The 14,478-nt window shown below is 35.0% G+C and overlaps 1 protein-coding gene across 1 annotated transcript in view; it reads left to right on the top strand.

Moving 5' to 3' along the window:
- The window catches only part of LOC136144127 (proline-rich protein 13-like), an 85,981-nt gene that overhangs the window by 45,734 nt on the left and 25,769 nt on the right, over positions 1-14,478 (top strand). Inside the window, exon 2 of the mRNA XM_065901799.1 lies at positions 5,127-5,142. Within this exon, the coding sequence (XP_065757871.1) occupies positions 5,127-5,142 (16 nt within the window). The remainder of the gene's footprint in view (positions 1-5,126; positions 5,143-14,478) is intronic.

Genomic DNA, 14,478 nt, shown 5'->3' with positions numbered 1-14,478 from the left:
TTTGACAATATTGATTCTTCCAATCCATGAACACGGTATGTTTCTCCATCTGTCAAGCATTCTTTATAATTGCAAGATTTTTAGCTTTCTTTAAGATACAGAAAAACTTTACTGTCATTCATTGTGCTGTTATAGATATACATTCAGACATATTTTTATATTCAAAATAATTTAAATAAAATATTTTTAAAATAAATTTTACTGATACTTTATATATCATAATGCTAATTTGAATTGAGAAAAATTAAATATAACCAAAGATTACTGCAAGAATATAGAATATGATATTTCAAAATACTTATTTAAGCTTAGAATGCACAACATTTTTTGTGCAAAAATTTTAATATTTAAATATTTGGAAACTGTGAAAATACATTAAATAAGATTTTATTGAGTGTATGCAAAAGTTCAGGTAGATAAAATAAAACTAAAAACTGAATACAAGCATTTAATAAGTTCAGCAAGACTTATCTTGATTCATTTTTTTAAGGCAGTGTTTCCTCAACACATAGGATTTTATAGTCTGTGTGGTTCACTCAAGTTAATAGCAGAGCTATATATCAAATGATGACTCGCTTTAAGAGCTTTGACTGCTCCAAACTTTTGTTAGCAATCTGAGGTTCTGTTAACCTGAAGCAATCAATATATTTTCATGAGTGTTACCTATTTCTTACTTCCATGGGAAAGCACAGCCTTAGCATAAAACAGTCAAGAATGATTTACATTTATTCAATTGAAATTTACTAAGAGAGTAGAACATAAGTAATTTCACACATAAATATATATATATGCACATATAAATACATGTTTGTGTGTATATATATATATAACATGTATATATATAAAAGGGCTTCCTTGGTGGCTCAGAAGGTAAAGAATCCACCTGCAATACAGGAGACCTGGGTTGGGAAGATCCCCTGGAGCAGGACTTAGCAACTCACTTCAGTATTCTTAACTGGAGAAACCTTATGGACAGAGGAGCCTGACGGGCTACAGTCCATGGGGTCACAAAGAGTTGGACATGACTGAGTGACTAAGCACAGCACATACATACATAAAAAAATGTAATGCACATATATATTTACTGAAATATGCAAATTAAATATGTCTGTATATATATAATTTATAAAAAGATTGATGACTATAACATTCACAAAACATCTACCATATGTAAAGGATTTTCTGTCAGATTGCATTAGTTATTCACATTATAATGAGACTACCATTTCATAGCTTTGCTCAGTCTATCAGTGGTGTCCGACTTTTCGCAACCCCATGGACTGTAGCTACCCAGCTCCTCTGTCCATGGAATTCTCCAGGCAAGAATACTGGAGTGGATTACCATTTCCTTCTCTAGGGGACTTTTCTGACCCGGGGGTTGAACCGAAGTCTCTTGCAAGAAGTCTCCTGCATTGGCAAGATTCTTTACCACTGCACCACCTGGGAAGCCCCCATAATAGTGGATGCTAATACATTTAAGAAATCTTCAAAATTTAAATAACACATTTCTAAAATTTTGATAGTTATTAGAACTTTGTCATTGGGCATCTGACATAAAAGTATGCACAGAGAAAGCCAATCATAAATCCAGATCTTATTAAAAAATGTTTAATGATTATACAGACTTAAAGTTCATAGTGAATGCACAGAAACTGATAGAGGAGAAAAATGAAGATTAGGGTCTTGATGCTACCTTGTGGCTGAAATCATTAATCCTAGAACAGCTTACTTTCAGACTCCCTGTTATACAAAATAATATAAATGTTTTGATTAAGCTTGGAGAAAAGCATGAAAACACACTCCAGTATTCTTGCCTGGAGAATCCCATGGACAGAGGAGCCTGGCAGGCTATAGTCCCTAGGATCGCAAAGAGCTAGACATTACTGAAATGACTGTATGCATCAATTAAGCTACTTGGGCAATGCTTCATATTTCCATTGACATTAAAATGATAGCAACAAGTGCAAAAATAAATGTATTGATTTCCTAGAAAAATAATGCAGATAATATAAATGCATTAATAAGATACTGATTGATTATGGATCTAAATTGTAAGACCAAAAGATTTATGACAAGTAAGTACTCTAAAAATTAAAGAAGTAACATAAGACATATGTAAAAAAAATTAGAGAAAAAAGATTAAACTATTAAAAATTTAAAGTTTAATAAGGAGACTGAGTGAGATATAAGAGGAGTAGGGAAAAACAAAAATATCATACTTAAATCAATATGGTCAGCCATACAAGAAACATCTTGGTCCAAAACACCTAGATATTGGCTAAATTTTAATAAGCATAATTTTAATTGATTAGCAGAGTTGACAAAAAGATAAGGAAATCCAGAGCCTTTAACTACAGAGACAACCAGAATGATAAGAAAACCAAGGGTCAAAACATACAAAGCAAAACAAAGAGTGCTTTATGACATTTACCATACAAGAAAAAGAGAAAAGATGTTTTTCCATCTATGAGGAGGATAAAAGACCAAATTTTGCCCATCTGCTAGAAGGGGAACAGTAACAGAAAATTAAAACCGCAAGTAAGGAATAGATGATAGACAATCTCCATGGGCTCAGCCACAGCTCTTGTTAGGTGGAAATACCTTTCATGATAGACAACAGCTTTGAAAGTATATATTAATTCCATAGCCTGGAATATTCAAACATTAAATATGAAACTGAGGCAGTTTCTAGTAGAAGGCTTCTAAACATAAGCAAAACAAAACAGCATACTATGAAGAAAAGCATATCTTTCTAAGCCCATTAGTGTTTCCAAATATTTAGATTAGCCATGTAAAGCACAAAATCAAAATTCAAGACAATTCATTTTAGACAAAGAAAATCTGAGGATCTAATATATAGAATGATGACTACAGTTGGTAGTACAGTATTGTATATTTGAACTTCAATAAAAGAGAAGAAGTTAGGTTATCTAACACATAAAAAAGAGGTAAATGTAGAGACAGAAATGGCAACCCATTCTAGTATTCTTTCCTGGGAAATCCCATGAACAAAGGAGTCTGGTGGACTACAGTTTATGGGGTCACAAAGATTTGGACATGAGTTAGCAACTGAACCAAAAAATATGAGGTGAATATTGTTAATTAACTTGATGGGAGGATCCTTTTACAGTGTATATCACATTATCTTATTGTGCACTTTAAATATGTTACAATTTTACTTGCCAGAGGTACTTCAGTTCAGTTCAGTTCAGTCATTCAGTCATGTCTGACTCTTTGGGACCCCATGAACTGCAGCACGTCAGGCTTCCCTGTCCATCACCAACTCCCAGAGTTTACTCAAACTCATGACCATAGACTTGGTGATGCCATCCAATCATCTCATCCTCTGCTGTACCCTTCTCCTCCTGCCTTCAATCTTTCCCAGCACAGGGTCTTTTCCATTAACAGGTGGCCAAAGTACTGGAGTTTCAGCTTCAGCATGAGTCCTTCCAAGGAATATTCCAGGACTGATTTCCTTTAGGATGGACTGGTTGGATCTCCCTTCAGTCCAAGGGACTCTCAAGAGTCTTCTCCAACACCACAGTTCAAAAACATCGATTCTTTAGTACTAAGCTTTCTTTATAGTCCAACTCTCACATCCATACATGACTACTGGAAAGAAGAAAAACAAAAACAAAAACATAGCTTTGACTAAGTGGACATTTCTTGGCAAAGTAATGTCTCTGCTTTTTAATATGCTATCTAGGTTGGTCATAGCTTTTCTTCCAAGGAGCAAGCGTCTTTTAATTTCATGGCTGCAGTCACCATCTGTAGTGATTTTGGTCATAGCAAACACCCTCTTCCAATAACACAAGAGAAGACTCTACACACGGACATCACCAAATGGCCAATATCGAAATCAGATTGAATAAATTATTTGCAGCCAAAGATGGAGAAGCTGTATACAGTCAGCAAAAACAAGTCCACAGCTGACTGTGACTCAGATCATCAATTCCTTATTGCCAAATTAAGACAAATGAAAAAAGTACGGAAAACCACTAGACCATTCAGGTATGACTTAAATCAAATCCTTTATGATTATACAGTAGAAATGGTACTTCAATGTAGCTGAAATAAAAAGAAAGAAAATAAAAGGACAATTTACTAAAAAAAAAAAAAAAAAAAAAACAGAAAGATTTCCTTGAACTGTCAGTTTGTTGTTATTCAGTTGCCCTTTCCTGTATGACTCTCTCCAAACCCCATGGACTGCAGCATACCAGGCTTCCCTGTCCTTCACCAGCTCCCAGAACTTGTTCAAACTCATGTCCGTTGAGTCAGTTATTCATCCAACTGTCTTGTTCCCTGTTGTCCTCTTCTCCTCCTGCCTTCAATCTATCCTAGCATCAGGGTCTTTTCCAATGAATGAGTTCTTCACATCAGGCGGCCAAAGTATTGCAACTTCAGCATCACCTTCCAATGAATATTCAGGACTGATTTCCTCTAGTATTGACTGGTGGGATCTCCTTACAGTCTAAGGGACTCTCAAGAGTTATCTCCAACACGATAGTTCAAAAGCACCAATACCCAGGAGCTCAGGCTTCTTTATTGTCCAACACTCACATCCATACATGACTACTGGAGAAACTATCGCTTTGACTATATGGACATTTGTTGGTAAAGTAATATCTCTGCTTTTTAACATGCTGTCTTTGTTGGTGATAGATTTTTTTTTTTTTCTTCAAAAGAGCAAGCACCTTTTCATTCCATGGCTGCAGTCACCATCTGCAGTGATTTTGGAGCTCAAGAAAAGAAATTCTGTCACTGTTTCCATTGTTTCCTCTTTTATTTGCCATGAGGTGATGGGACCAAATTCCAGGATCTTTGTTTTTTGGAACATTAAATTTTAAGTCAGCTTTTTCACTGTCTTCTTTCACTTCTTTAGTTCTTCTTCACTTTCTGCCATAACAGTGTTGTCATCTGCATACCTGAGGTTAATAATATTTCTCCCAGCAATCTTTGATTCCAACTTGTGCTTCCTCCAGCCTGGTATTTCACATGATGTACTCTGCATAAAAATGAAATAAGCAGGGTGACAATATATGGGCTTGACATACTCATTTCCCAGTTTGGAATCAGTCCCCTGTTCCATATGTGGTTCTAACTGTTGATTCTTGATTTGTATACAGATTTCTCAGGAAGCAGGTAAGATGGTATGGTAGTCCCATCTCTTGAAGAATTTTACACTGTTTGTTGTCACCCACAGATTCAAAAGATTTTGCATGGTTCAGTTTAGTCACTCAGTCGTGTCCGACTCTTTGTGACCCCATGGGCTGCAGCATGCCAGGCCTCCCTGTCCATCACCAACTCCTGGAGTCTGGTCAAACTCATGTCCATTGAGTCAGTGATGCCATCCAACATCTCATCCTCTGTCATCCCCTTCTCCTCCTGCCCTCAATCTTTCCCAGCATCAGCGTCTTTTCAAATGACTCAGCTCTTCACATTAGGTGGCCAAAGTATTGAAGTTTCAGCTTCAACATCAGTTCTTCCAGTGAATATTCAGGACTGATTTCCTTTAGGATGGACTGGTTGGATCTCCTTGCAGTCCAAGGGACTCTCAAGAGTCTTCTCCAACACGGCAGCTCAAAAGCATCAATTCTTCAGTGCTCATGAAGCAGAAGTAGAAGATTTTTTATGGAATTCTCTTACACTTTTATGATCCAGCAGATGTTGGCAATTTGACCTCAGGTTCCTCTGTATTTTCTAAATCCACCTTGAACATCTGGAAGTGCTTTGTTCATGCACTGTTGAAGCCTAGCATGGAGCATTTGAACATTACTTTGCTAGCATGTGAAATGAGTGCAATTTGGGCCAGTATGAACATTCTTTGGTTTTGCCCTTCTTTGGGTTTGGAATGAAAACTGACCTTTTCCAGTCCTGTAGTCACTGCTGAGTTTTCCAAATTTGCTGGAATACAGAGTGCAGCACTCTTACAGCATCATCTTTCAGAATTTGAAATAGCTCAGCAGGAGTTCCAATCACCTCCACTAGTTTGGCTCATATTGATGCTTCTTAAGGCCCACTTGACTTTGCACTCCAGGATGTCTGTCTCCAGTTGAGTGATCATACCATCATGGTTATCTTGGTCATGAAGATCTTTTTTGCATAGTTCTGTGTATTCTTGCCACCTCGTCTTAATATCTTCTGCTTCTCTTAGGTCCATGCCATTTATGTCCTATATAGTACCCATCTCTACATGAAATTTCCCTATGGTATCTCTAGTTTTTTGAAGAGATATTTAGTCTTTACAATTTTATTGGTTTCCTCTGCTTCTTTGATTGATTAGAAAGGCATGCTTATCTCTTCTTGCTATTCTTTGGAACTCTGCATTCAGATGGTTATATCTTTATTTTTGTCCTTTGCCTTTCACTTCTGGTTTTTTCTCAGTTACTTTTAAGTCCTCCTTAGACAGCCATTTTGCCTTTTTGCATTTCTTTTTCTTGTGGATAGTTTTGATCACTGCCTCCTGTGTAATGTTATGAACCTCCATCCATAGTTCTTCAGGCACTCTATCAGACCTAATCCCTTACATTTATTTATTTCTGTATGATCATAAGGGATAAGATTTAGGTTGTATCTGAATGGCCTAGTGGTTTTCCCTACTTTCCTCAATTTGTGTCTTAATTTTGTGATAAGGATTTCATGATCTGAGCCACAATCAACTCCGAGCCTTGTTTTTCCTGACTGTAGAGAGTTTCTCCATCTTCAGCTGTAAGAATACAATCAATCTCAATTTGATATTGATCATGTGGTGATGTCCATGTGTAGTGTCACCTCTTGTGTTGTTGGAAAAGTGTGTCTGCTATAACCAGTGCATTTTCTTGGTAGAACTCTGTTGGTTTATTCCCTTTCTTCATTTTCTACTCCAATGCCAAACTTGCCTATTACTCTTGACTTCCTTCTTTTGCATTCCAGGCCCCTATGATGAAAAGGACATCTTTTGGGGGGTGTCAGTTCTTAAAGGCCTTGTATGTTTTAATGTCTTTATTGTATATCTTCACAGAACTGTTCAACTTCAGTTTCTTTGGCATCAATTGTTGGGCCATAAACTTGGATTACTGTGGCATTGAATGGTTTGCCTTGGACATGAATCTAGATCATTCTGCAATTTTTGATATTGCACCCAGGTACTGCCTTTCAGGTTCTTTTTTTTTTTTTTTTTTTTTTTTGCCTATGAGAGCTATTCCATTTCTTCTAAGGGGTTTTTGCTCACAGTAGTAGATATAATGGTCATCTGAATTAAATTTTCCCATTCCAGTACATTTTAGTGCACTAATGACTATTCGATGCTCACTCTTGCCATCTCCTGTTTGACCACTTGCAGTTTACCTGGATTCATGGGCCTAACATTCCTGGTTCTTATGCAATATTGTTCTTTACAGCATCGGGCTTAACTTTCACCACCAGACACATCCACGACTGGGTGTTGTTTCCACTTTGGCTCAGCCTCATCATTCCTTCTGGAGCTGTTTCTTCACTCTTCTCCAGTAGCATATTAGACACCTACCAACCTGGACAGTTTATCTTTCAGTGTCCTATATTTTTGTCTTTTCATACTGTTCATGGGGTTCTCATGGCAAGAATGCTGAAGTTATCTGCCATTCCTTTCTCCAGTGTACCACATTTTGTCAGTAGTAGTGGTCAAAAATTTTGCAACCACATTGGTTTTATAGGCCACAGCTGTAAAATATGAATATTTAAATTAATAATATGAAAGCACGTTAAAAACGCAATTACTAAATATGACCATGCAATTGTGACAAAGAAACAAAAACAGATTTTGAAAGGAACATATATGCATACATATGTATATGTTTGTTGGAGTGTATATGTATGTGTGTGTGTGTGTATATATATATATATATATATGCACATCTATATGTACACATGTTCATATACAGATATACACATATATATGTACACATGCATTCAACTCAGTGACTATGTTAATAGGAGGACATTCACTGCTGAAGATACAAAACAGTATAATGACTAGAGAATAGAAATTAAATGAGAAAATGTTTTATATATTGTAAATAAAACAGATTATAAAGCTTAGATTTTGAAAAAAATATATAATTAATATTGCAACTGTAAGATTAAATGATTTCCAATAGAAAAAGGGACAAAGGATGGGGGATAAGCAGTATTTGAACATATCATGACTGAGATTTGCCCAGAATTGATGTATCACAGGTTTAAGTCAAATTTAGATGAAGGAAAAAAAGAAAACACCAAGCAAAAAAGAGAAAAATATACACACTATTATCATGGTAAAACTAAAAAATAGAAATGCAAAATATGAGAGCTTAATATTAAACAGTGAATAAGGGAAACTTGCCTACAAAAAAAAAAAAAAAGACAACTATACTTATAGCAACGTTCAGTAGTATTATGAAATCACAAAGAAAGTGAAATATCCCCTTCCAAGTGATAGGGATGGTCAACAATGGTCAACATAAACTGTCAGTTTAAAAGGGAGCAAAATTAAAGCATTTTTATTCAACAAAATCTGAGAGAAATTTATTGCAGGATAGTCAAATAGATATATTTCATGAAGAAGAGAAAATATTGTATAAGAAAAGGGAGTATGATAAAGTTTTTTAAAGGTGGCCAAATAAATCGGTATAAATGTAGATGAACATAAATAACTATTTGCTTATAAAATAATAATTGTATTGCTTATTCAGTTGTCAATTTCTGCATGAAATTACTTCATATTAAACACTTAAAATGACAAATTTTTGTTCTGCATTATTCTAAAATTGAGGTTAGACACAGATGGTGTCTGATAAATCTAGAATGTTGAAAATGTCTCCTTTTTTCATGTTTAAAGGTTTATCTGAAATGGTTGAAACATCTGGGGGCTAACTGAGCACTTCTTTTTTTCCAAATGGATGCCATAAATGCATTTACACATAGTGATTCAGAGCTCAGAAGAGAATTCATAGGACAACACTCAATGTGCGAGTAATTATCAAGTCTGTTTGTAACTGATGACTCATGAGTTGATGTGGCAAGAGACTATACAAGGAAACATAAAATACATGGTTTATGATAGCCACTGATATAATAGTTTGCTGCATTTGCCTAGCTGTGGAGTTAGAAAAGATAAACATATACTTATGGCAACAATATTATATAATAATGGACACTATGTGAAAATTAGTAGTCATAAACTGTTGTGTCTCCTGTCTATATATAGGATTTGAGAAAGCCATAATTGAAACAGACCTCAGTGTTCATTGCAGTACTGTTTACAATAGCCAGGACATGGAAGCAACCTATATGTCCATGGACAGATGAAGGAATAAAGTTGTGGTACGTATATACAATAGACTATTATTCAGCTATAAAAAGAAACAAATTTGAGTCAGTTCTAGTGATGTGGATGAACCTAGAACCTGTTATACACAGTGAAGTAAGACAGAAAGTAAAAAACAAATAACATATATTAATGCATATATATGGAATCTAGAAAAGTGATATTGATGAAACTATTTGCAGGGCAGGAATAGAGGCTCAGACATAAGGAACATATTTATGGACACAGTGGTGGTAGGAGAGAGTGGGATGAATTGAGAGAGTAGCATTGAAATGTATACATTAGCATATGTAAAATGGGGTTTCTCAGTGGCACTAGTAGTAAAGAACCCAAATACCAAGGCAAGAGTGTAAAAGACTCATTCCCTGGGCCAGGAAGATCCTCTGGAGGAGGGCATGCCACCTACTTTGGCATTCTTGCCTGGAGAATTCCATGGACAGAGGAGTTTGGCAGGCTATGGTCCCTAGGGTTGCAGAGTGGGACATGACTGAAGCAATGTAGCAGCAGCATATGTAAAGTAGACAGCTAATGGGAAGTTGATATATATTACTGAGAGTACAGCATGGTGCTCTGTGACAACCTAGAGGGGTGAGATGGGGTGGAATGGGTGGGAGGTGGATGGGAGGTTCAGGAGGGAGGGGACATCTGTATACCTATGACTGGTTCATGTTGATGTAAAGTAGAAAGCAACACAACATTTTAAAGCAATAATCCTCCAGTTAAAAATAAGTAAATTTCTTTAAAGTAAATTAAAAAAAAAGTTTTAACAGATCATTTTATATGGTGCCTAACTTGAGATTATACAATATATTTTAATATATTAGCTTGCTTATTCATTTATTAAATTATAAGTGATATAATAGCATCTTTCAGTAAACTTGTATTCAGTGCAGAATTATATATTATGGATATGAGTATAAAATCTTGCTATATCATCAGCAATGCCCTCTTGGATTATTTGCATAACCTTTCTCAAACTCAATCTTTGTGTAGTAGAAAATATAATATAGTATATAAAACAATACTGTGTAAATAACAATCAACATGTCAGATGTTCAGACTTCCCAACAAATTTTCTTTAAGAAATTTTGAAGTTACATTCACTCGTATTATTATTAAGAGGAAAGAAAGGGAAGAAATGGGGGAGAAAAAGAAAAAGTTTTCTATGATCAGTGTATAAAATTCATTATTATCTCCTTTTCCTTAGTTTTCATATTCCTCCACTATCCTTTATACAACACATACATACACACACTTACATATATCATACATATAACCTACATTTGTTTTCATGATGAATTTAGCATTCTTCTTGACAAAAACACAGTAGATGAAATATTGTGAAAGAAAATTATTGCTTTTAGATATTTGTGTGTGTGTTCCAATATTATCCTGACCCATTAGAAACACACATTAGAAAATAGAATTTTCAGCATTAGAAAACACACACTAGAAAACAGCAAGATAATAGTATTGAGTTAAGAAGACTTACTTTGTTATGACTTCATATTCTTGAAGTTATCCAGGTTATAACTTTGGACATTAAGTTATCCAAACTCAAGAAAAATATCTCAAAATTGCATTTAATTATTTTACCTCAACATTACTTAGAGCTTTTATTATTTTTGCAGTATGGTGCTTCAGTATTTTCAAACAACTTCACAAGAATTTGAGTTTACAATAGAAGTACACATGGTTTATTTTAAAATGTTATGGAAATATGCTTTAACTTGTTTAATCTTACTGCTTTTTCCTTCACATTCCTCAGCCATTTGGATTAAGTTTCAAACAAACTTACAAAACCCCAACTAACAACTTTACTCACAGTATCTAAAAATACATCTTATAAAGTAAAAGATAGAAGCAGGTGGAGAATGTGTCTTGGAATATTTAATAAACAAGCAAATGCATTTCCAAGCTTAAGGACATAATTATCATTATATAATATTGTTACTGAACTGGGTTCTTGGATTCTTTAATAAATAGAATTTCATTTGAAGCCAGAGAAGAAATTTAAGCAAGGCTATAATGAGGCATGAGGAAGTGAAAACAAGTAACGGCACCCTTGCTCACTCCAGCACAAGTGGAAAAATAGAATGGGAACCAGAACAGAATGGGAAAGCATTTTGTTAAATGAAAAAAGGGTATTTTTTTTTTTCTTTTTACCCCTTCTTGTCCCATTCAGGGTTAACTTAGGTAGTCTTTCCACCTCTCTGGTGGTGCTGTATGCAGGAATCATGAGCAGTCCCATGATTTTGCTCCCAGCACCTCAGAATTGGCAGTTGAGCTTTGGTCTCTGTATCTTATTCATAATTTCTCTGAATAAACATGAGTGGAGTTGCTTTTAGGGCCTTATAGGTTCTTTGCATTCTTTTGCTAGAGGGGACATTCATCTATGAACAAGCATTCCAGTAAAGGACCTAGGTTCCAGGTCCCATCCTGTCTCAATAGTTCTTAGATATATTATCATAATAACATAACAATGATAGTGTGTGAATTAGGCCTCAGCATTGCCACTACTCTTTTAAGTCACATGTTATTTAGAATTTCTAGCAATCCTTTGCAGTAAAATTGCAATTCTCACAATTTTAGAGAGAAGAGACAAGAACCTATGAAAGTTAAATAACTTACCTCTTAACCATACTATTTAATAGAGATTGCATTAATATACCAAACAAGAAGATTAGGGGTGTCATGGATATAACTGTTATGCACATTCATAACAAGTTCAGCCAGTGACTAAGATGAAAGAAGTAAGTTATAAGTGACAATATTGAGAACTAAACAAAATGTGAGAAGAGGAAAGATCTCCACTAAGGAATCAAGTCTCATGTGAACTATAATAATACCCAACAGAGCTAACCTAGTGAAGATGACATCTGTTATGATGGGTGAAAGGTGTATGAATGTGATGGAGTATGTAATAGGGGATAAATTAGAGGGGTATGACAAACAGAAAACATTAGATATATATTTTATAGTTACTAAATTAATTTATAAACAGATTAATTAGTAGGTTGAAGCAATCATTACAAAATGGCTGAACACAGTAAATGAGGCTAAACATGGAGGTAGGAAAGAAGTATTCAGTACAGTTAGGTGATCTGTTGAAAAATATTTATGTGTACTGAAGTGAGGTGAATAAAAGTAAGTATTTTCAAAACAGGACTCTACTATTACCCTACTAAGAAATGTACCTCATGGACTATGTGATAACAATCAAGATATGAGTAGCATTTATCCAATGCTTTTCATTTTTAAAGTAGATTATATTAATCATAGGAATGTTACATGTATTTTACAATATTGCAATCAATTAAACAATATAAATAATTTCAAAGAAAGGTAATTGTAGAAGAATTTCTTGCAGCAAAAATTAGATAAATAACATATTAGCAAAACAAATATTTAGAACATTCAAATGCTATCAAATTAACATTTGTAGTGCAATTACCCTAAGCAAGTACAATGGGTGACATGACAAATACTAGGTCAAATTTACAGAAGACTTTTTACATGATTTTCTTTTTCTTGACCTAACCAAGTGGAATACCAGGACTTCATTGTTACATGGTTGAATCTGCTTAGTTAAGAGCTATCTTTAATCTCTGAAAGAATTATTTTCATTTATGAAATGATGGCTTAGATGGTTTGGGCCAAGCTTTTCCCCTGAGAATATCCAGAAAATGCAAATCAAATATTTAAAATAATTTCGTTGACCACAAAGTTAAATGGCAGCATTCCAGGGAGAACAAAATTCAGAGAAATGAATTTATCATTTGGAACCATCTTCCAGTTAAGGATTTGGCCTTCCATGCAGAGGAAGATGGAAGTTTGTGAACATGTTGTTGTTGTTTAATTTCTGTATCATGTCAAATTCTTTGTGACCCCATGGACTGTAGCGCACCAGGTGCCTCTACCAGTGGAATTTCCCAGACAAGAATACTGGAGTAGGTTGCCATTTCCTTCTCCATTTTGAAAATGAGGATAACTTTTGTCAGACTCAAGAGACAAAGGCAAAAAAATACAGCCTTGGAAATTTTGGCCCAAGTAAAATCATATATCTACCAAATATATCTTCAATGCTGACTTTCAAATAATTTTTTTTTTGAAAAAGCAAAACTGAGATTTTTGTGAATAGTGTAGAAAAATGAATAATTACAATTTTTTAAAAAAGTAAATCTAAAAGAATACAGTAGAGGAATGTTAGTTTCTTTCTTTCTTTCTTTTTCTTTTTGCTACATAACACATTATTGAAATGCTCCTTGGAAGAAAAGCTATGAAAAATCTAGACAATGTATTATAAAGCAGAGACATCATTTTGCAGGCAAACGTCTGAATAGTCAGGGCTATGGTTTTTCCAGTAGTCATGTATGGATATGAGAGTTGGATCTTAAAGAAGGCTTAGCACCAGAGAATTGATGCTTTCAAACTGTGGTTCTGGAGAAGACTCTTGAGAGCCCCTTGGACTGCAAGGAGATCAAACCAGTCAATCCTAAAAGAAATCACTCTGTATATTCATTGGAAGGACCAAGACTGAAGATGAAGTTCCAATACTTTGGCCACTTGATGTAAAGAGGTGGATCATTGGAAAAAACCATGATACTGGGAAAGATTGAAGGCAGGTGGAGAAGGGAGCAACAAAGAATGAGATGGTTGAATGGCATCACTGACTCAATGAACATGAGTTTGAGCAAACTCCAGGAGACAATGAAGGACGGGAAAACCTGGCTTGCTGCAGTCCATGTGGGGTCACAAAATTGGACACCACTCAGTGACTAAACAACAACTATAACACATCATTTTAAACTTAACAGCTTTATTATATCACAGTTTTCAAAGTTAAGTCTGACGTTTTAACTGGGTCCTCTGCTTAGGGTCACACAGGCTGAAAACAAGGTGGTGGCCAGATGCGTGTTAATGTAGAGATTAATCTAGGAAAGGTCTTTTTGCATGCTCTCTCCTGCTGCCACAAAAATAAATTGCATTGTGGCTCTATGACTAAGATTCTAGTTTTCATAGCACTTGAAGATCACTCACTTCTGGAGACCATTCTCTGATCCTTACTCTGAGGTTCTCTCCATTATATGACAGTTTTCACTATAAAGAACATCTCTGTTCACCTTCTTTTAAGTCACATCTAATTGAGTCATATC

The sequence above is a fragment of the Muntiacus reevesi genome, chromosome 11, assembly GCF_963930625.1.
Source record: "Muntiacus reevesi chromosome 11, mMunRee1.1, whole genome shotgun sequence".
Lineage (NCBI taxonomy): Eukaryota > Metazoa > Chordata > Mammalia > Artiodactyla > Cervidae > Muntiacus > Muntiacus reevesi.
The sequence above is the reverse complement of the archived record's forward strand: the minus strand, read 5'-3'. Positions and strand labels throughout refer to the sequence as shown.